Source organism: Pieris brassicae, chromosome 11 (genome assembly GCF_905147105.1).
Source record: "Pieris brassicae chromosome 11, ilPieBrab1.1, whole genome shotgun sequence".
Classification (NCBI taxonomy): Eukaryota; Metazoa; Arthropoda; class Insecta; order Lepidoptera; family Pieridae; genus Pieris; species Pieris brassicae.
In genome coordinates, this window is record NC_059675.1 from 13,211,807 (window position 1) to 13,235,766 (window position 23,960).

At 33.0% G+C, this 23,960-nt stretch overlaps 3 protein-coding genes across 6 annotated transcripts in view; 2 read left to right on the forward strand and 1 right to left on the reverse strand.

Annotated features, from left to right (window-relative positions):
• LOC123716383 (transcription factor IIIB 90 kDa subunit) overlaps positions 1-8,383 on the reverse strand; it is a 31,562-nt gene extending 23,179 nt beyond the window's left edge. Inside the window, exons 1-3 of the mRNA XM_045672097.1 lie at positions 7,686-8,383; positions 7,327-7,551; positions 7,032-7,136 (exon numbers count right to left, since the gene is read on the reverse strand). Coding sequence (XP_045528053.1) covers positions 7,032-7,136; positions 7,327-7,551; positions 7,686-7,902 — 547 coding nt within the window. The 5' untranslated portion in view covers positions 7,903-8,383. The remainder of the gene's footprint in view (positions 1-7,031; positions 7,137-7,326; positions 7,552-7,685) is intronic.
• LOC123716384 (BTB/POZ domain-containing protein 6-B) lies at positions 58-6,807 on the forward strand. Of its 3 annotated transcripts, none has more exons than XM_045672098.1 (7): positions 58-260; positions 3,539-3,708; positions 4,265-4,546; positions 4,641-4,788; positions 4,865-5,081; positions 5,605-5,970; positions 6,050-6,807. In XM_045672098.1, exons 1-7 carry the CDS (start codon positions 154-156, stop codon positions 6,542-6,544), a joined length of 1,785 nt encoding a protein of 594 aa, XP_045528054.1. In that variant the 5' UTR covers positions 58-153; the 3' UTR covers positions 6,545-6,807. The 3 variants fall into 3 exon arrangements, with proteins under 3 accessions (XP_045528054.1, XP_045528055.1, XP_045528056.1); XM_045672099.1 differs by having other exon boundaries at positions 246-260; positions 3,544-3,708; positions 6,050-6,806; XM_045672100.1 differs by lacking the exons at positions 58-260; positions 3,539-3,708 and adding an exon at positions 3,859-4,062 and having other exon boundaries at positions 6,050-6,805.
• Positions 8,384-9,652: 1,269 nt separating the features above from the next.
• The window catches only part of LOC123716385 (transcription factor kayak), a 33,279-nt gene continuing 18,971 nt past the window's right edge, over positions 9,653-23,960 (forward strand). The window contains exon 1 of one of the 2 annotated variants that reach the window (XM_045672103.1): positions 9,653-9,979. In XM_045672103.1, the coding sequence (XP_045528059.1) occupies positions 9,851-9,979 (129 nt within the window). In that variant the 5' untranslated portion in view covers positions 9,653-9,850. Of the gene's footprint in view, positions 9,980-15,713; positions 15,940-23,960 lie in introns of those variants that run through there. The other variant, XM_045672104.1, reaches the window with a different exon arrangement.

Here is a 23,960-nt window from a genome sequence, read left to right on the forward strand (position 1 = left end):
TTCGGAGACAGGCATGCCCTAGCCTTGCGCAACAGAACGCGGTTGCAAACCGTCGCAGGCGCACTCAGTTAACCGTATTCGTGACAGCGCGACGTTTCAATGTGTTTTGTGATTTGTGATTAGTGAATATGTTCTGTGCCCCGAGAGAATGAAATGCAGGGCAGTGCAACTGTAGTATCCAAAAAGTTTCCCGTGATCCTTGGAAAAATACTTTTACGCTGGGTCTTCACTAAGGCAGACTTGGTCTTCTTCATTTATCGGTTTGTTTATTAAAATTATTGTAAATTGGAGCTATAAGCTACCGTGGGACACATGATTGAGGCGTGTTCAATGTTTTCTCAGTGTAAATTTAATGCCGTACTTATCACGATGGTCACGATTACAAAGTTTTAGTATTAATAACCAAAGATAAATAATATTTTATTAGCAATACATTCAACTTAATTTATTATCAAGCTTAATTCGCTCTATATCTCAATAGTAAGGTATATAAAAACCAAAAACAAATGTATTGGTAAAAACATTATGTATTTTTATTTTTCTACAAAAACAGGTCCAGAATTTGGCGCAAGATTTGCAATCTTTGCAATTTTTTTTATTAATCTATACTTAAACTGGAACCAGTTTACATACATTTTTATAATTAAAATTCAATTAATAAAAGCAAAACAAAAACTGTGGACCCGGACATTTAAAACAATTCATTTAGTAGCTTTCCGTCACTCCACAGACTACTAATTTAATTAAAAACAAAGCAATAGTAATAATATAATTAGTTACTGCATGTTTATTTTTTGTAAAAATAGGTCACACTATTCCGGACAGCAAGCAAGTTGAATCATTAATAATAAATTTGTTCTGGCACTAGTCACCACACTAGGGAGTGTGCAGTGCGCAGTAGTACATAAAAGCAAATTAAATAAAATAGACAAAACTTGTCCATATTTCAAAGTAGTTGCGTACATTGGACTCGCTGCTAAACAGATAAATAAATAAATTAAAAATACCTATAAATCTAAATATATTATAATATTATTACCAATTCTGCATATCATAGAATATTTCATAGACAGCGAAAAGATCATTAAAATACTAATAATTCGCCAACAGGCTGCGGCCTTGAATATCGACTACAAACTTATTGGGCTGATGAAGAAATAATTGATTCACAGCAGTTGATTAGTCAGTCAAGAGTCAAGTACGGACATCACTCAAGATTATTGGTTGATATTTATAAAGTGTACATACACTTGCTAAGTGTTACTTCCTTACATTAGTTATTTTATATACGACAGTCACTCTTAGGGTGAGATTCTGAAATTTGACTTCTGTGCTCGAACTATGTCAAAATCGTTAAAAACGTATATTTTAGGTTATATAATTAAATATGTCTTCAACAATTTAATAAACAATTGAAACACGCTAAACGTCAAAATAATATGACAGTTCGCGTTGAGTCTTTAGTATTATAAACGTAGTAACGCTGCATCAGTCTGTATAATTACAATTTATAATTACTCCTTATGTAATCGTGTAAACAATGCTTATTCGAGTTGAAGCAATATTTCTACCTGCAGATTTGAACCTTGTCACACTGCATCAGCCCATATCGCCGTTTACGCACTTTTACACAACTAAATATTTATTTTGAATTAAAATTATTTATCATAACCTCAAAACGCTATAACTCCCGTCTTTTATAATATTCGATATTTTTTTCCTTGATTATAATAATTAATTCGTTAAGATTGGGATTTTTCATGAGTCATTCTTATTTTTTAATTGTTTTTTATATAGTCATGTATTTATAATACCTACTTGTTTATAAGTTAACAAACATTGTTGCAATCAGCAATTTTCCCTAACAACTGCAATTTCTAATAACAGTGTAATACAATTTATGTGATTAAACCAACCTACTCAAGTTACGTCTTAGAATTTTTTTCTGAGCAAGGTTTATTTATTAAAATAATATAAATAAAATATATTATATTATACAGCGTACTACTAAGCGACCTCAGTCAACACCATTAAAGAAATAAATATAAGAAAAATGTGAAACGAGACGAGACAAAACGAAAATAAATGACAATATTAAAAGAGACAAGCAAATACATACAGTAAATATAAAAGAAGCGAAAATAACAAAAGTAAAAAATTAACCACTAAAATAACAATGATTAGAAGAACACATACATTAAGAAATGATTATCGGAGGATAAAGGTAAAGGTAAAGAAGGCAAACAAACGAAGTCAAGAAAGAAATACCAGAGCTTTGCTGCAGACAAGGTAAAGGATTTGTTGGCAAAGTTTGTATTATTAGAAGGGGCTTCAAAAATATTGATTTCTTTGAATCGACGACGTGTTCCTGACCTGCTTTCGAATAATCGGATCGGATAATCTTTACACTGGCTATGGAGGTGTTTCTCGGGCAGTTGTCGATCAGTAGTACCGGAATAAACTTGTGTCAGAAGTCGAAACTCTGCTACGTCCAATATTATAGAAGAAGACACAAGCTTGCGCGTTTACTGCTAAAAAGTAACACCCTTCGAAGACACTCTACTTAACCCCACAGCCAGCATTGGAATGCTGGGTGTTAACAAATCGAATTGTTTGAAGGGAAAGGCTATACTATAGGCCTCCGAGAAGCTTAGTGTGCAAAGCAAGACTAGTCGGCACTTGGCGCTGCGTACAGATTTGGAGAGAGGATTTGCTACCGCAATCACTATGGAGTGTTCGAATGAGTTATTTAGAATAATAGCTGCAGCTATGACTCACCATCGATGGTCGACATCAGTCGTTCCACAACTAAGCTCTTTTTAAGGCACGTTTGCTGCCGCCACCACCACTATATGGAACCACATGCCCTCTTAAGTATGTCCGAACCAATTCGACTTACTTCAAGATAAGAGCGTACCAATTCCTAAAAGGCCGGCAACGCACTTGCGAGCCTTCTGGCAGTGTAAGACCATTTACGGCGGTAACACTTAACATCAGGTGAGACGCCTGTCTGTTTCCCCTTGTTCTATAAAATAAAAGTTAGTGGTGGTGAATAGAAAAGAGAAGCATGTTTGAAGTAGTTAGAGTAACTTTTATTAGAATGGGCTGCATTTATAGGAGGTGCTTGCTGTAATAAACTAATAATTTAATAAAGGCAGGGCAAACACAAGTATATAGCCACACCTCGACCACGATGCCCAACTCGATCATTCTGATATGATTAAATGCGGAAATTTATTATTAACTTCTCAATGAGATCGTAACAATGATATTTTGATCCAATAAGAACTAGTAATTAACTCAATTACCATAATTAAAAACAACCTTTTGTAGTAGCCCCCTCGGTGGAACTTTGTTTTTAATATTTGAAATATTTTTAACTAGAACTAGAACGATACAAGGAACATTAAGTTTTCTTTCTCCCTTTAATAGAAAGGGTAATATACGGCGAATACGTTATTACTATAATGAAAATCCCTCAATGTATATAACAATAGCTATACAATAATTAGCAATAAAATAACTTTTCTATTTGCAGTATAGTTTGGTATGCGTTCTATGCTCGGTCATCAATGAACAGCAGTGTGGATTTCTTTGAAAGCCTCATTGATGAAGACGGTCGGTTTTCGGAACTGAACTGTCAAGAGCCGACACAACGAGCACCAAGACGACGTCCAATCGTACAGAGAATTCGACCCCAAATACAAGGTATATATTTTAGCAATGTTTTACTTGCGCACAATTACGGAGATTAATAATGTTATAATGATTCAAGGTTTAGTTGTTATCTTGAGAATTGTCACTTAAAAGGGAAGTCAGCATAGCACTTGTGACTTGACAAGCTAAAGCAAGATGGCGACAAACGCCAATAATCTTGTTACGTCACGGCATCATATAGCAGAAATAAAAGTTGATCGAACTCCGAGTCGCGTTTGGCGTTGTTTACAAAAGATAGTGTTAGGAAAATGTCAAATTTATGCTCTAGAATTGTTTTAAAACCCGTTAAAAGGTTACCAAACGGTACAGATTTATTAGTCGATGAAACTAATTCGTGGATGAATGGTAAGACCGAATTCCTAATTGTAATTAATATTGATTTATCGTAAGGGTCATTTATATTAGAAGTTTTATGACGCAGCCATTCGGTCTAAAAGACAGGTTTACAAAATAGCTTCAACGCAGTATTTCTTTCACAAGATACTGAGATTCTAGTAATATCTTTACATCGTTTGTTCGTAATATGGAAAATTATGTATTTTTTCAGCTGAAAATGTCAACAATGGTGGTGGATTATCAGTGTCTCCACCAAACACAATATCTCAAAGGGAGTTGACAACACTGGTATCCCATTGCTACAATGTGCCAACATCCCCATGCGGCTCTACAAGCTCCACTCCTTCGCCCACAGCCCTACCTACAACTCCCCCAGGCACAGCTACCCTTGACCCCAATTGGCAAGCAACAAAAGTCACAATTAGAGATAGAAATGCAGCTATGTTCAACAATCAACTTATGGCTGATGTGACATTCATCGTTGGACCTCCAGGTAATTTATTTATTTATATAGGTAATTTATATATTTATAAAGGTATAATGTTTAAAAACAATATATATTTGACCACATTCTATGTTGACTTCAGGTCATATCCAAGTTATTCCAGCTCATAAGTATGTCCTAGCAACTGGCAGTTCCGTATTTTATGCTATGTTTTATGGAGGATTAGCAGAGTGCAAGCAAGAGATAGAGGTACCTGACGTGGAACCTTCTGCTTTTCTAACTCTACTCAAGTATGTGATACAATACTGACAGCTTTCAACTTTGAAATAATAGATAATGTTTTAATTTATGTATTGTAAATTACAGATACTTATACTGTGATGAAATTCAATTGGAAGCTGATACAGTGCTATCAACACTATATGTAGCAAAGAAGTACTTTGTCCCACATGTAGCAAGAGCATGTGTAAACTACTTAGAAACTAGTCTTACAGCAAAAAATGCATGTTTGCTCTTAAGTCAATCTAGATTATTTGAGGAACCAGAATTGATGCAAAGGTGTTGGGAAGTAATTGATGCACAGGTATGTGAGTCTACAGAAAATCTCATGCAATTGGGTATTGGACCATCTTCCTCTTATAGTAGCTCATTAATGAAGTTATCTGAATCTAATCAGAATCACTCTAGCACTAAATGTGATAACTTGTCAAATGAATCCCTTAACTGCTGTGACTAACAACTTCATATCTTAACATTAGTTAAAAACTTTTGGTTTGTTTATTGGCTGTATTGGTTGTGACTAGTCAGTGTTTAAGTACAGGTTAATAATTTAATGTTTGCACAATCAATGTAATATATATTATTGTGTTAAAGTTTTATAGTCAAACATACTTTAGTATGGAAAAGTTTAAAAATGAAGCTATAATAACTGCAATACATTTTGAGTAAAATTATTATTTGCATGTTGTGCAAAGCATACTCTATGGATGTCTATATGTTGTAATAATTATTTTTAATGATTATTATTAATAATTGTGAAAATAAATTATTTAAGCAAATTGTATTGCAGTTTTAATTTGCAAAACCTAACATAAAAATATTTTTAGGCTGAAATGGCACTCACATCAGATGGGTTTATTGATATTGATGTATCAACTCTGGAATCAGTACTAGCAAGAGAAACCTTAAACTGCAAGGAAATTAATCTTTTTGAGGCTGCCTTGGCTTGGGCACAAGCTGAATGTGTCCGTCGGGAAATAGAACCAACACCAAGTAATAAGAGGGCTATGCTTGGCAGTGCCATATATTTAGTAAGGTTTCCAACTATGACTTTGGAAGAGTTTGCTAACAGTGCTGCTCAACTTGAAATTCTTACTCCTCAAGAAACTATAGATATTTTTTTACATTTCACTGCGGCTACCAAACCACAGTTGTCATATCCAATAAAAGCAAGAGCTGGTCTTAAGGCTCAGGTAAATTATTTTGCTACAATTAAATACTTTCTAAATAATTTTTGAGAATATAATCTTACAATTTACTATCACTTTTCAGATATGTCACCGATTCCAGTCATGTGCATACCGAAGCAACCAATGGCGGTACAGAGGAAGATGTGATTCTATACAATTTTGTGTGGATAAAAGAATATTTGTTGTAGGCTTTGGTTTATATGGTTCCTCTAATGGTGCAGCAGATTACAATGTCAAAATTGAATTAAAAAGGTTAGGACGAGTCCTTGCTGAAAACAATACAAAATTCTTTTCTGATGGATCAAGTAGCACATTCCATGTATACTTTGAAAATCCTATACAAATTGAGCCTGAATGTCTATACACCGCATCTGCAGTGCTTGATGGAAGTGAACTAAGTTACTTTGGTCAGGAAGGCTTGACTGAAGTTTACATGGGAACTGTCACATTCCAATTTCACTGTTCTTCTGAGAGCACAAATGGAACAGGTGTACAAGGAGGCCAAATTCCAGAACTAATTTACTATGGTCCCACAGTAAATGGAGCAATAGTTAATTGTAATACAAATGATGACTGACAATCAATAAGTAAACGTCCCCTAAACTACTACTCTGTTTAGTGTAATGATGAAAATTCCCAACTTCTTGCAAAAATTGTGGACTTCAAAGATTTTGCATCATTCTTAATGTTAAATTATTGAGTAAAAATTGTGTATATTATGTATTGTTAACGATGATTATTAGTAACTTAAGTACCATAATGTGATATGGGTGTTGTATAAAGGCTCTCTAAAAATTTTAAGTTTCTCTTAGGACTACAACTTATTTACAATAAATATTTAAAGCTTTGCATTTGTTTTAATTAATACTTGTGAGATAAAATATAATAAGAGCACTTAAAAAGTACAAAAATAATTTAAAAATTCAGACTGCTTTAATTGATATATTCATTATATATAATTATTATTGACAGAGAGATAGATACATCAATATATTAATATGTCTTGTCATAGTAAATTAACTTTTCTTCTGCTATGTCAAAATTATAATTATAAGAGTACTTACCAGTTGGTGGAATGTTTATGCAGAGAGTCTTCGAGAGCTTGAAGTATGTGCGACCCAGTTGATAACAACATATCTGCAGTGCATCACTTATATCAATTAATAGATCTGATAACAGTTAAGGATTCCTTTTAAAAAGATACAAATATGTTATACACAATCTCTATTTTAAATATAAGATTTTTAATTTTGACTTTAAATAGGCAATTGATTATTCACATTCTATGAAAAACAACTTAGAGTAGATTATTGACAGTGAATATGTTTTATTAGTAGTATGATGATTGTTAAAGGATACGAGCAGTCCCTTCCGTTCTACACATCATATAAACACATGCAGCCTGTGTAAGTGCTGACGGTCGTCCAATAGTCAGATGACGCATAAGTGCCAACTTAAAGAAATTACATGCGATATCAATACATTGCTGATTTAAACGCAGCTGTTGGCACAATGCTGTGATACCATCTCTTGCTTTCCGTAATGTGACCTCTCTAGATTCTTGGCCAATACCTGAATTAAACGCTAAAACCAAATAATTATGAGAATCATTAGATGTATATATGAAAAATTATGAAAGATCAAATATTTGATAAATATCTGTAAATGAAGCATGCATTAAAGTTCTAAGTTTCAATATAAATTCTTTGTGAACAAACCTCTCCCAAATCCTGATGCGCCTCCCTTTGATTCAGCTGACACAAACTGGCCAATAACAGAGGCTCCACCATGTGCGGTCTCTTGAAACTCAATATCAGCTACAATAATACTATCTTCGAGGACAGACCCGCAGTTTGTACAGACAGCATCTCCTCTTGCAGGGTCAACTTCGATTTCGGATGACCCACAATGCTTACATTTTTTTCCAGATGACATTGCGTGCGTTTTCTTGATATTAGTTATAATATTATTGGACCAATGCCTACCTTACACTTAATTTAAGATTGATAATCTTTTTTTTCCTTTCAAGAATATTTTTAAATAGCATGGTATTTACTATTCATTTCAATATTGTGGGCAATGAACTAAAAATACCTTTTACAATACCAGATCAAATAAGCTTCTGCTACAATAGGACGTAAATTTAAATGTTATAATTTATTTAGTCAAATTTATAAAATTATAAACATGCGCTGAATATCCATGCCCATCTGATATATTTCAAATTAAAAACAACCCATAGGCATAGTTACAATTTACATTATTGTCGGTTGACTCCTGACAACTATGACTACTGATGAAATATTGACCATTGACATCAGTATTTTGACATCTATCACCTCACACGGGTGGGCTAGACAATCATTGAACGATATACAGGAAAAGTGTTTCAGATATTTGATCAGTTAATAATGGAAAGTTAATAAATTTAAAAAAAAAGTTAAACTCTTTTGCAAGAAAAATTATGTTTGTCGAGTTTAGTTTCGAAATTATATTAACTTATTAAAATTCCGTTCAATGGTTACTTTACAACTTGACGTCCAGACAGCCAGTTTTAAATCTTGGTAAATAATGTAAACATACATTTAAATGTTTTGGACTCATGCTGCATGAAATAATTTAGGGGTTACGGCAAAGCATGAAGCCTTGTAAAGTAAAATTAATATTGATATGTATATCATATTATTTTTCCTTTACTACTGATTATATTTTTACTAACACATCCAAAGATAACATTAAAATTTTGCAGTTGGCACTTTAAGTAAGATACAAATAAGTTTTGTGGTCCTTAGATTTTTTGCTAATCGACATTTATTATATTTTCCTTAAGCCTCAGGGCAGAATCTTTGACCAGTGTAACTACTCACTGGTTCGCCGAAAGTCCCCAGTGCCCAGGGTCCAGAAGTAGTATTTATCCTTAGCTGCCGGAATAACTTCGTTATTGCATTTCAAGGTATGACGTAGTGGATGGTTAACTGCAGCGCGCCTTAATACAGAAACGCAGCATATAAGAAAATACCTGAAATTACAAACCACCGATTAGGATTTAGTGCGTTTTATTTATTCTAGTATGATCTTAGTGATATTTCTTGTTAATGGCTACCATAAGTATTGGGTAAAGGACGAAAGATGGAAATTTTCTGGGTGACAACACGAAGAAGCAAGACTTTCCAGTTACTCGCTCTATTCAAACCATTTAGAAGCTGAAAGTGGTATTTTAAATTTAAATTTTCGATAAATAGAACTAATTTTGCAATTTCTTCTTTTTATTTTGGGTTTCTAGTCTTAATTCTGTTTAACATTAGCACGAAGGCAATAATACTTCCTCACGCCCAGTCACGTGATGATTTTCATACTAATTCGTATAGCGTAAGTGGGTCACGCCTGTTGCAAAGTGTGTTTGTCTCAAGTCTCAGAACAAAATAGGGATAACGTCATGTCAAGAAGCGATTCTGATTGGTTCAATATCACGTCAAAATCTATTTTTAGAAAGTGAGCTCACCATAAAGTTCTTAAGGTTGGAGAAGATTATATTGTGATAAAAAGTATGTGTGCTTATTGAAAACTTGGTCTCTTAGGTCGTTTCGGTTCTCGTAACATAACAAATTCTCAGGAGAAGGGCATCCCCAAAGAGAGAACGACGTCATCGCAAAAACTGCATCGATGACTCATCATTGTTGTTCTTCATAAGTTCATAGCGTAGCATACTTTTCAAATATTAGTTTTCAATAAAATAAATTGAATAATATTGTTATCATCAATGATAAATTCATAAAGTTTGAACAGTCAGATTTTTAGAACTTGCGATCCGAGTGATAACGGGTTATTACGCAGTGATAATAAATTACGTAAAGTGAGTTATTGAGAAATTGAAAAGAACGTTATGACGATGAAGCTGGAAATGAGTGACAGTCATTCCAACCATTCGGACTTTTCTAGTGATAGTCAGTCTTCACAAGGATCTTCTACTAATGATTTTGTATCAGCAAGGCCCTCGCGTGCATTGCTTTCGGTAAGTCTATAGTAGGTATTAACTTCTGGAAACCAAGTCCAGCGGTTCGTCACGATATAAATTGAACAAATTAGTATTCGTATACATAAATATAGATATTCGTATACATAAGTATTTATTTTCCTGGATATATATATATATATATATATATATATATATATATATATATATATATCCAGGAAAATAAATACTTAACTACTTTAAAAATCACTTTAAGTTATAATATGAATTGGGTTGACGTCATGGCTCCAGGAAAATTGATCACACAAATATACTCTTATCCTATCTTGATTGTTTGCTTTTAATTCTACAAAAGACGGCTGTAGTCCTATAAATCAGAAACTGACTAATGCCATGAACAGGAAATAACAAAATATAACAGACAACAGAATATTTCTATAAATATTTTAAATAAAAAATATATATTTTTTAAATAAAGCTTGCTTCTCAGTAATCTATCTAAGAGATAACATGTATTTGTAGAAGTGTCATTTCTAGAAAATAAGAAATACCTGTTGTATACAATGATGATGATGATGATTATATTTACTTCACATTGTGCATTATAATTGTTTAATTTATTTGAATGTAATACTATTTATATAGCCAATGTTGATTTAGGTAGGTTCTTATATTTATTTGGCTAAAATGCATGGTCAATGTCTTTAAAGTGTATAAGGTCGAGTGGTCTGTCACAAATGTAGCATGTGGAGATGGTTACTGCCTATAGATAAGGTGTAAATGTAAAGATAGATATTTCTTTTTATGTAATCTAAACTCGGGATTAATAAGGTGCTACTTGTGGTGTTAATATTTTCCAAGAGTATGAGTAAATGCTATATACATAATGAACTTGTAGAGCTGTGTCATAGCTCAAATTTTATATTAAAGTTAACATATAATAATAATCTTTGAAATTCAATATAAAGCATAATGAATTAACTATTATGATAATAAACTTAACAATTCATGCTTAATGCTTTTGTTAAGGAAACAGGTGCACTTTGTGTAGTAAATACTGTGATATCAGAATGTTATTATAACCATGATGTTTTGAATTAATTTTCCTTTATAACTAAACATAGGTCATATTTTTGTTGTATTTTAACTGCAATCTGGGCTTATTGGTTTAGGTATTTAATGGTTTAGGTTATTAACTTGGATATGAGGTTAACAAGATTATTAGTCCTGTGCAATTAAAAAGTAGGCTGTTAACATACTTTTTATTTATTAACACTTTTGCAAGTATACAGAAATATGGTGCAATTAAAATAATTAAATAAAAAGGAGATTAACCGGCGGCCTTTTCGCTTTTGAGCAACCAGTCTCTCAGTCAACAACGGTGAGAAAAAAATGAGATAAGGTGCAAAACAAGACCTACATAAGACATTATTTAGCCAAAGTAATGGAACAAAGAGAAACAATCATATCATACATAAAAAGTGAAACAGACAATAATAAAAAAAGCATACATGAAAAGGAAAAGTGCCCATGCACTTTTTGATTAACTTGATTGAATATCATAATTTAATTAACTGTCTAGAGATTCAATTAACTCTATGATTTAACTACATTACTGCGAAATATATAACACACCACATAAGTGCCCTCGAGTTTGTTGTTTGTAGATGCACGACCTTTGCGCCGCGATGGTTTCTTTTGTCACTAAAGCGCGAGGGAGACGCGCGGATGAAATCACAAATTATACTAGCTTTAGGCCCGTCTAAGCATACAAAATGTATGCAACTGTCACAGTTGAATATTATTTTATTATTCTAATTAAAATATCATTATATCTTTGCAAGAGCTACACTAGCTGTGGACATTATTGCTGTAAATTACATAAATAAATAAGGTAAATAGCTGCAGACCTTTACAAGTAGGCATTGACCGGTGGCTCTGACGTCATTTATTCGCGGAAAACTTGCGAGCGACGTGCGTGTAACAGAATTCGCCAAACAAAATGTGATGAAAGAACAGAAAATTTATTGGTTTATAATTTTACTAGGTCATTTGCAATTGTTGTAATTATTATCGTTGCTAGTCTTAGCGTAAGCTATGGCTACCTTCTATAATTATAGTATGGTAGGGTGTAATCTTCGGAATCGAGACTTAGCATGAACTATGACTCTCGTAATCTTCGAACTTAAAGTATTAAAACTGATAGGACTAGCGGCTATAGGAATTAATTAAAACGCAAATAATACTTGAAAACATTGTGTTTATATACGATGTATAAGAGAAAATATATAATGAATCTATAAATGACACCGCATATCAAAAGTAAAAAAAAAACAGCGTTAGGAGTTCATCAAAAATAAATGTACTTTATGTTTAGCTAATACTGTTAAATAATAAGAAGATATTTAGTATTTGTTTTATAAATTTTTGAGGTAAAATATCTGAAAAATATTATTAAACTTAAAATTTCACCTGCATCACCTTGCTGGAAGTCTTCCACGGCCGCTTCACACGATATTTTTTTCGCGTACTACGGGAACTGTGAGGTCGACTCTCGGATCTCCCCTGGGAGATATGACCTTCATTTGTTTAAAGAAAAAAGTACTCTGGCATAGGCTGGCAACGCTCATACTAAAAAGGTTGTCTATGGTGTGGGATGACTGCCCTTTTTGGGTGTCCCGTATGCTCGTTTTTGTTCGACTATTACGTAGAATTGTATGTTATGTTGTTGTATATGTAATATGCTTGAATTATAGGCATTATTTTATACATATGAGAACAATGTCACGTATGTTTAGGGAAACTGTGCAATTCATCCTTTTACCTCGGATCGAAGTTGCACAACAGCTTTTGTTTCTGGGTTTTTCCTAAGGTAAATCTATGAATACAGTTGTACAGTGATTTACCTAAATTGATAAAAATAAATAAATAATAATATGTTTTGGACTATAAGACACTTGTATCACTTATTCCACGTCATTAAATTTGTATCGCAAAGAAGGCAGGGTGTAGGCCGAGGCAAAATGGCAAACAACACTTATTGTAAATCAAATATCGCAAATTTATTAGAAGTAGCCTGTCTAGCTCTAGTCCCAGGCCCTTTTATCAACTAGATAATCGTTAACTTTATAGTAAGCCTTTTGACTCGGCTTTTCTTTTATACAGTTCTTCAATTTATTAAAAGGCAGAGTTAAAACAGCCTCTGGGATTCTATTAAATAATAGTATCCCTTTTCCCAGAAAAAAACTAACTTTAGATAGTCTAGTACTGTACGTGAACGTTTCTTTGAACCCGTTGTTTGAATCGATTTTTGTATAATGCTAATTGTTGTTTAACGTTGCCATGGATACGCCTTCCAAGTTATCGCCTATGATCGCGGTTCATAGAATGAGGGTGGCTCGCGTGACCGTCTGCTACCAATGACCTTGAACTTATTGACTTTGTTTACGATGTTTGTACTATAACAATACTCACGATCGTTATTGAATACCTACTGTACCCCAAAGAAATTGCATAGATACGCGTAAATACAAAAAATCTATCGCTGAAGTTAGTTTCAAAGGTAACTAAATGTACCTACTTATTATGTGAGTTGGTTAAGGATTAAAAAAAACATCACAGGCATAAAACCTTTTTAGAAGTGGGCTTCAGATGTCTATATCTTTAAATATCATTTGTCAATCTAATAGGCAAGTAGGTGATCAACCTCATGGACCTGACAGACGCCGTCGACTTTTTGCGTCTAAAGCAAGCCGTTTTCCTCACTATGTTTTCCTTCACCATTCGAGCGGATATTAAATGCGCATATAGAAAGAGAGTTCACTGGTACACTGCCGTAAGAACCTACTAACTAAGGAATCAGAGTCTCATGCTGAAGACACTAGGCCAACACTGCTCAAATAATGTTGTATGTAATTTATATCTTAAAGGTTTCTTAATCTGCAAAATATTATAAAATATTATTTATATTATAGAGAATATTATATAAATATTCTTATATCGTAGTTATAGTTGCAATTTATTCCACTATTAATTTAGGCATTAAAGTATAAAATAAACTATGTAGTGTCAAAGGATAACTTCAACCTAATGTTAAACTGTTCAATTAAAATCATAGTACATATGTTATTCCTATAATTATTGGTTGGCTGTAAATACCGAATTTGCCTTATCAATTACTTGGAAAACGATAACTTCACGTAAATAACAAGGAATTATGCGCTTATTTATCACACTGACTGGTATACATATACGAGTACCAGAAAACTGATATTGGTTGACTGTTGAGGATCCAATTTCTGCTCTAAGATTTCTGTTTTTGGTTACCAGAAGACCTCAACCTCTCCTAGAAGAACACGAGTACCACTCGCCAAGTGTTAATCTGGACCTTGTCTAACCATATAACAATAAAAACAAGCCCTTTGTTATTTAAGTGTGATATTAAACGGCGATGTTTATAAATACAATACCTAATAGTGCACTGTATGACCTACATTACCATATCGAATAGTGTCAAATGTTGCGTAGTCTGGAACTATCTAGGTTTAAATTCTATGCTGTTTATCTTCTGTATATATAATTCGCCTAGTCCCCGAAGCCTTTTATGTCATTAGGCTTTGACCTTAGCTATTAATGAAAACTTTTGCGTATGCATATGGTAGAGTTCCTAATACAGAAAGGAAGATTATCATACTGATATTTAAATATATTATGTTACATTTGAAAATATTATAGCAGTCTTGTTTAGTTCTTTAAGTCACTCTTTTTGTTGCTCACTAGGCTATCTAATAACTGACCGAGTTGTCCATTTATTAGCCTCAACGTTCTCTCACCATCGACATTGTTTGCCCGCTAACTCAGAGTCTAACTTGCGTTACAGCTCTGGACTGTACGTTTTGCTCAACGCATTTTTTATGTCATCACAAAAAGTTGTTGTTTGCATGCTGATTCGACATAGGTGATTGTGCAGTTGTATATCTTAGGCACAATTTTCATGGCAGATGAAGAATTTACTTAATACTGGAAAGTATTACTACTGTGACAGGTATATGTCAATACAATACTAGTTTTTGACAGCTCAAACTATTGGCTTTTATTACAGTTTGTATAGTACTTACGTATTTTGCTTATACGATGAATGTTTGCGCTTTCGCTTAGGTTAACGCTATCGGAGCGCTACTTAAATTTTTCATACAAAAATCTCTTCTGGGCTGAAGCTGCAGTTCGGCTTAATGGTTCTTTAAAGTAACGATTGATTGTTTGTCTATCTACGCAGAGACATTGCGTATATCAACTCAAATTTTCACCCGCATCACCTTGATGGCTAGAAGTGAACTGTGAAATCGACTCCCGGAAATACGACCTGATACGTTTAAAAAAAGAGTATTCTCCTCCCTCAAAGTCCGGCAACGCACCCCCTAAAATGGGTGTACATGCTGCGATGACTGCCCTTGATGTGCGTCCAGTACGCTCGTTTGTACTTATGCTACAAAAAATAATAACACAATTCTTTGAAGCAATTCGAATCGCTCTATTTCGGTTTATTCTCGTTATTCGTTATTCCTTGCCAACTCGAAAGAAACGAATGGTTAATCTTAACCACTTCCGAGATTCATTGGAAAAATATTTTATCATGACAAAGTCGTTCGAATATTTTGGCTCGGTATTGCTTAAATTGCTGTCGCTTGTTACCTTTTTGTGAAATGCGAAGTGCGCGTGCGCGGTTTAGTCGCGTACAAAACTAGCTGGCACCGCGGGCGCTGACTCAGTTTGATATTAAACATTCTAGCTAACCCGCGTCTACACGAGTCATTCTCTTATCAGTTGTGTTTTTATTGGATTTTTTAATTGATTTTTATTTAGTGCATTGATTGTGGACGATTGTGAAAACTGTCTTCATGTCTCAGCTGGTGCCCTACCACCTTTTCAACGGCGAGCAGGACGAAAGTCTTATGTTCGCTACCATGTTCGACTACCAGAATGAATATTCAAAGCCAGTGGTGAGTTGTACATGTAATTTTTAATGAAATCGAATTAATTCAAGATTATTACTGTTTATTAAAATGAAATCAATCTATATTATGCAACATAATACATGAATGAAGTATGGTTAATAGTTTTTAATGTGCCGCTGTAACAAGAGATGGCGCCGGCAACAAAATTGAAGTAATATCAGTTGATAAAGTTATCTCTATCGGCCTCTAGCTTAAAACGTTTCAAGGTTTCAAATGGAAAGTTGTAGTTCCTGTAACTAGATTACCTATAGATGTTACCAAAGATTGTCTTAGAACAAAACTTAGATTTTTTGAGTTTTATATGATGCAATATGAAGAAATGCGGATCTTGATATCGATTAGCACGTAACTAAATACATGTGAATGGGGCAAACTAGTAAAACGTCACAACTCATACGACTGGATGAGGTCATCGTGTGACGTAATCGAAGCACCAGCGTTTTGGGAAGTTCCTCGAACTTGGCAGCTGTTCCATTTATATGTATTCCTATATATCGATGACGCTCGGTTATGAAACTAATGATTGTGTATTAAAAAGTCTTAAAAATGTTCAATTATATCTCTAGCATTAAATAAAAAAAATGTTTTTTGTGTCGAAGCGGAGTGCGTGACAAATTGAGCGACACTACTCAAATTTTAAGTGGTTTAATAACTTCTTTTGTTATTTACAATGTATAAAATTCTCTATAAAGTATCAATGAAGTCCTTGTGTATTACCTAGAGTATACTACGCAAGAATTGGTTGTAGACTTTATAGTTGATTCACGTACGTCATAAATACGTCATTTTTTATTAATTCAAATGAATGTAACTAGAAAAGTTTCAAATATATTTTTGAGGTATTTGAGAGTTTTATTATTTTCATTTTAAATCTTATAACACTGTTAAAAAGTGAAATAACGTAGTCACGATTTACATGAAATTTCATAATAGTATAATTATCATATTATTTTAAAATTTGTCTATATGCCCGCGTGCATACAAAGCAAGGAGGTTTTTATGATTACTGAAGCCTGTCTTCTAGAAACAACTGATCTTTAAGGAGTCTAATTGCGCAGGAACCGGGTAGCGATGTTAACCTTTTCGAGGCGAAAACTTCAAGTCCGGCTGTCTTGACCTACATTGTTTGTGAAATTTCTTCTGCGCCCGCGTCGTAATTTACTTCCAAGAACGCACGTCCGCCTGGGAATTCCCACTTTGAAATCGTTTACCTGCTTTTCGTAATATTGTTCTCAATTAAATATTATAAATTCACGCTAATATGGCCTTAATTAACTTCAAGGCTTAATTCAATCTGGAACCTTCTAATTACGCTGAAGAGTAATATTATATTTATTAATTACACAATTTAATTTAATTCACAATAACGCAACATATAATATACATATATGAAGTATAAAGTAGAATCATTTTGATACAAGTAATTCTGCGCTTTGTTCCAAAGTCGTTTAATTTATAAACAAGTGATAAAATTCATTGAACCAATATTGAATTTTTTTTTTAATATAATTTTCTACTCCCGTGCCATTGTTTTTTTTATGTAATAGGCAAACGGGCAGGAGGCTCACCTGATGTTAAGTGATACCTCGCCCATGAACATTCACATTGCCAGATGGCTCGCAAGTGCGTTGCCGGCCTTTCAAGAATTGGTACACTCTTTTCTTGAAGGACCCTAAGTCGAATTGGTTTGGAAATACTTCAGTGGGCAGCTGGTTCCACATAGTGGTTGTGCGTGGCAAGAATGTATGCCTATGTGTCCAGGAACGTTTTTCTATCTCTTACATTTACTAAAAAGATACAAAAATCAATTGCTCATTCGTGTTACGCGTCTTAACTTGTGGTTAGATACCACGACACCTATTAAACGGTTATATTGCGACCAATAAAAGCCGGATGTGAACAATTTGTTCTAATTGTACTGTACTAAGATGAACTGCTATACGTCTATTAAAATTTTAAATGCGTTTTTAATGTTTATTATCACAGTACTTGAAGCTGTAATGCTAGTTTGGGAAGTCCCTCAATTTTGGCAGCTGTTTCATTTATTTGTATTTTATATCGATGACGCTTATGAAACTAATGTTAGTATATAAAAATTTCAATTAAAAATGTTCAATTCCATATGTATTTACGCTTAATATATATATATATATATATATATATATATATATTATATATTTATTATTACTTTATAGTTGATTCACGTACGTCATAAATACGTCATTTTTTATTAATTCAAATGAATGTAACTAGAAAAGTTTCAAATATATTTTTGAGGTATTTGAGAGTTTTATTATTTTCATTTTAAATCTTATAACACTGTTAAAAAGTGAAATAACGTAGTCACGATTTACATGAAATTTCATAATAGTATAATTATCATATTATTTTAAAATTTGTCTATATGCCCGCGTGCATACAAAGCAAGGAGGTTTTTATGATTACTGAAGCCTGTCTTCTAGAAACAACTGATCTTTAAGGAGTCTAATTGCGCAAGAACCGGGTAGCGATGTTAACCTTTTCGAGGCGAAAACTTCAAGTCCGGCTGTCTTGACCTACATTGTTTGTGAAATTTCTTCTGCGCCCGCGTCGTAATTTACTTCCAAGAACGCACGTCCGCCTGGGAATTCCCACTTTGAAATCGTTTACCTGCTTTTCGTAATATTGTTCTCAATTAAATATTATAAATTCACGCTAATATGGCCTTAATTAACTTCAAGGCTTAATTCAATCTGGAACCTTCTAATTACGCTGAAGAGTAATATTATATTTATTAATTACACAATTTAATTTAATTCACAATAACGCAACATATAATATACATATATGAAGTATAAAGTAGAATCATTTTGATTCAAGTAATTCTGCGCTTTGTTCCAAAGTCGTTTAATTTATAAACAAGTGATAAAATTCATTGAACCAATATTGAATTTTTTTTATAATATAATTTTCTACTCCCGTGCCATTGTTTTTTTATGTAATAGGCAAACGGGCTGGAGGCTCACCTGGTGTTAAGTGATACCTCGCCCATGAACATTCACATTGCCAGAAGGCTCGCAAGTGCGTTGCCGGCCTTTCAAGAATTGGTACACTCTTTTCTTGAAGGACCCTAAGTCGAATTGGTTTGGAAATACTTCAGTGGGCAGCTGGTTCCACATAGTGGTTGTGCGTGGCAAGAATGTATGCCTATGTGTCCAGGAACGTTTTTCTATCTCTTACATTTACTAAAAAGATACAAAAATCAATTGCTCATTCGTGTTACGCGTCTTAACTTGTGGTTAGATACCACGACACCTATTAAACGGTTATATTGCGACCAATAAAAGCCGGATGTGAACAATTTGTTCTAATTGTACTGTACTAAGATGAACTGCTATACGTCTATTAAAATTTTAAATGCGTTTTTAATGTTTATTATCACAGTACTTGAAGCTGTAATGCTAGTTTGGGAAGTCCCTCAATTTTGGCAGCTGTTTCATTTATTTGTATTTTATATCGATGACGCTTATGAAACTAATGTTAGTATATAAAAATTTCAATTAAAAATGTTCAATTCCATATGTATTTACGCTTAATATATATATATATATATATATATATATATATATATATAATCTTACAGCTAAAATACATATTATGAAACAAAACACATAGACAATGTACAAAGCCAAAACAGTTTACATAGATAAACAATATATACGAAACAGAAAACGCCAATTAATACTTAAGATTTCAATGAAAAAACTAGATTGTTACTGCTTAAACAAAGTCAAAGTTTTCCCGCCTTTTCAAATATTTCCTCAAATCCTCTTCGGTGAGGGGGAAAATATGAATATCCTCATAATATTGTTTACGGCAACTTTGGGTCAACAGCGACTGTAATTGTCATATAAATTGTATTGGTATTGCAAAAGTGTATGAAAATTAAAATAATAATTTAATTTTCACGGTCTTTGTGCGATTAGATAATATTCGTGTGTCATGCTTCGTAGAAATATGAGTCAGCCAAGATGTCGTGCGCGGAACTCATAGTTTACAACATCTTGCACGTAATTCGTAGTAATTTTTGAATATGATTTTACATCAGAAAGCCTTCCAAATAATTGACAGGAAACTTACTTACTTAATTTCAATAAATAATTAAGCAGTGTTGGTCTAATAGCTTCAGCATGCCTGAGATCGTAAGTTCGATCACCGTGAATCAATGGACTTTCTTTCTATGTGCGCATTTTACTTTCGCTCGAACTATGAAGGAAAACATAGTGAGGAAACCGACTTGATTTAGATCCAAAACGTCGGCGGCGTGTGTCAGGCACACAGGCTGATCACCTACTTGCCTATTAAGTTGAAAAATGATCATAAAACATATACAGATTTAGTTTCAATGTATGGCAGGCTTTTATATCCCAACTAATGTTATAAATGAAAAGCTTTGGTTTTGATTCAAGATTAGGCTAAAATAGCATTGAAAAAGCTTTAGAAAGCTTTTGTTTTGTCATTGGAATGATGTGAAATTAAAATTATCTTAATTTTTTTCTATATTCCACATATTACAATTAAAGCATGCCCCATTACATTATTAATATTAAGTCCTTTACAACCAAAACAATTGTATAAAAGCTAGCTATAGAACTTGATTAATAACCCAACGTTGGTTTCTCAGTGCTTTTAAATGATCTTATATTCATCCCATATTCCACATATTACATTATTAATATTAAGTCCTTTCCAACCAAAACAATTGTACAAAAGCTATATAACATGTTTAAAAACCCTATGTTCGTATTTCAAGGTTTTAAGAGACATTTAAAATATCTAAGTACACAATTATCAGTAGTCACCATAAACCTAAGTGGACACTTCGGTTGCATAAGTTGAGACGTTGTGACTTTATTGCCGTCGTTGAAGATAACTTGACCAATGTTATCCATTTCGGTCCATTACTTAAAGTGTTGGCCATTGTCTTGTTCCGCTTCGGACAGAACTATAAAGATAATTTAAAACGCTTTAAAGCTTTTGTTTTTGGTAAGAGCCTCTTACAATAGTTCTAATCTTTTTAACGAAGAATGGCATTCACATTCGAGAGTGATGCATCGAGTCAATTGTCAAACGTTTCAATTCGGACTTTTTTGAAGAATTTACTATTTATTTAATATTGTAAATTTGTAATAGTTGAAGGTTGTAATGGGTTTCGGTAAATTCTTTGTAGCGTAATTTGCTAACTCATTTTTAAATGTGTTAAATAAAAATATTAGCTGCCATTGGCATTCCATTTATGGACAGTATGCTTCTTCAAATACAAATAACATCAGAATACAGGTACATTACAAATGTAACTTAACAATAACCTTGTTAAATTTGAGTCCAATAAAACAAGTCTAACGCCTTATAAAAGGTTTGTGTCGGTAGTATGACATTTTGCTGCGCCTGCCCACTATTTGACAGTTTCACACCACCCACGTTGTTGTCTATCACTTTTTCGTTTTTTATTGCCGCTGTTAAACTACTTGTTACATTTTTGACGTTTGACATTTATTTCGGTGTTGTTTAACAGATAATTAATATGTTAAAACGATTATAATAGATAAAATCGTTGGAAGGTATTATGTTGTAGAAAATAGTTTTCATTTCAAATAAATGTAAATAAGATTTCTGTTTGGTAATGGACCAGTCACGATTGCTTCCAATTATTTTAAATGGCTTTAATTTTTTATTAGCTCCGAGAAAGGTTAACTGAGATATCGGTATTTCAAACGACAATATTTGTCTCGGCTTTTGAAAAAAAAAAGGTAACAATAGTTCAGTAAATATTTTGAAATGAGGTATCTCTTAACGGGAGATTATTGTTAGTTATCTGCAAAGTAGCCGCCTTTAAGATGATTTAGTAATTGCCTCTGTCTCGCCCTTTGTGTTTGCGGAGGCTTGAAGCTTAAAAGAACTTTTTTTTCCCGTGACAACTTTCCTTTCTGACGTCAGATCCTAGCAAGCTTATTCCATTATTACTTTAAGTTCTCATAATTTTTTTATGGCTTCTTTGTTTACAAATTATGCTTTACAAAGGAAAATATGTATATATTTGAAATCGACTTGGAAATTCCCGGATATTTCTATCTGTATATATTTTGTTGTTTTTTCATATAATAATATATGTTTTGATAAAGATAATACATACACATCGACACAGCTATATTTAGATTATATCACTAAGGTTGATGAAGCATTATTTGTAGTAGGTATCTAAAACGAATAGTATAATAATAATTATAATGAAAGCACGTTAAATTTTTGATAGTTCCAAAAAAAAATCAGCAATATAATATTTTTATAGTTTTTTTTTAAATTATATCTTTTAATCCTAGATATTTTCAGTACCGTCAATCCGAAAACATTCACTGGTATAGGCCTCCTTCAGCGTTTTTCCATCGGTCCATATATGTGTGCTAGTTGTTTTTAAAGCCCACCTATCTGTATATCTTGCAATATGCCCCGCCCATTCTCACTTTTGTTTTTGGGCATAGTCTTTTTTCGAGATGACAAATAAAAAAAGTTCTGCTCTGTACATCGAGAACAAACAACGTGTATGGCGAGAGAACGTTGAGGTATTTGCTACCCGTCTAATAAATGGACTACTCAGTCAGTTATTAGATAGCCTAACGTTAATAGGAAATCTACTTTTATCTGCATTCTTTTATGTTCCTTGACAAGACTGTTATGGGTATATTTAGACAAACCAGCGGATTTTTAATGTAAAATATTATTATTTTATTCTTTAAAATACCAACGTGGGTTGTAATGCTCCTCTAAACAGATCTCTATCTGCATTTAACGACGCTCTGAGTACATGCGAAGCAGATCCATTTAATGACAGTCTCCATGTCTTCAGACGAAAGATGCTGCAGCCACAGTTGATCCGTGACCAATAGTACAATTGCATAGTAGAAAAATATTAAAATGTTAAATTGCACATTTGTATTTTTTAAATTTTTTTTTTGGTCAAGTTAGTCTTTTACTTTTAATGTTTAAGTTATTTTCTCTTTGTCACTTTAATGTTTCGCTTTAAATGTTGTGCACACTTGTTGTTGATGCACATGCATGTTAGTCATGTGTTTTCTGTAAGTTTGTATGTGTTTTAGTGTGCCTTTTAAAATAAAATATTTAAAAAAATAACTACGACTTTGCTTTTCTAGTAGTAACGTTAGTAACAGTTGTAAGTACTGTAGTAGGTAATTCATTTAAATGTCACTTTGATATCGTTACACGTGCCCTTGACAGAATTCATTTGTTTATTTTCTATACATTTTCATGCAGCTCTCGAATTTTATTGACTTTGGACGATAGTTACAACTAAGTACGAGTCGGATGACTCATACACTTGGACCGTATGTGAACATTCCTGAAATGCTTTAATCCTTTTGTTTTAATGTTCGACAACTTAATTTTTCAAAAAGTCGCACAGGGTTATAAGATTAAAATTATTATTACATAATTATAATAATTAATATTATGATTCATGTAAAGGAAGATTTGCTGTCAAGTTACCCAATTTCTATTAATGTAATGACGTTTAAATAATAATTTAAAATAATAGTTTAATTCCTATCTTTACAAATGTTAACAATATACCGTTTTAATTTTATTGTGTTCATTTTATAAGAATAATAATTAAATCCTAGCTTCATTCAGTACCATTGATTGGAACACCTTCACGAGTAAAGGCTTCATCCAGCTATCAAATTTATCTTTCCATGGCTCTCGTTCATCATTCGCTTCCTGCTAACGCTTCTATATCTTGTAACCACCTTTTTCTAGGGCAACCTCTTCTCATTCCCCTTGGTCCTTTTTATATAAAGTATTTTAAGTCTATCTTTTATCTATGACATTTTAATAAACAAATTTCTAACAAAGGATTATCAATTCCCACTGCAATTATTTCTTTGTTGCACTCAGTTACGTCACAATGAGCTTGAAGCCGATATTTACAACAGCTGCTAAGTCCTTGTTCCGAT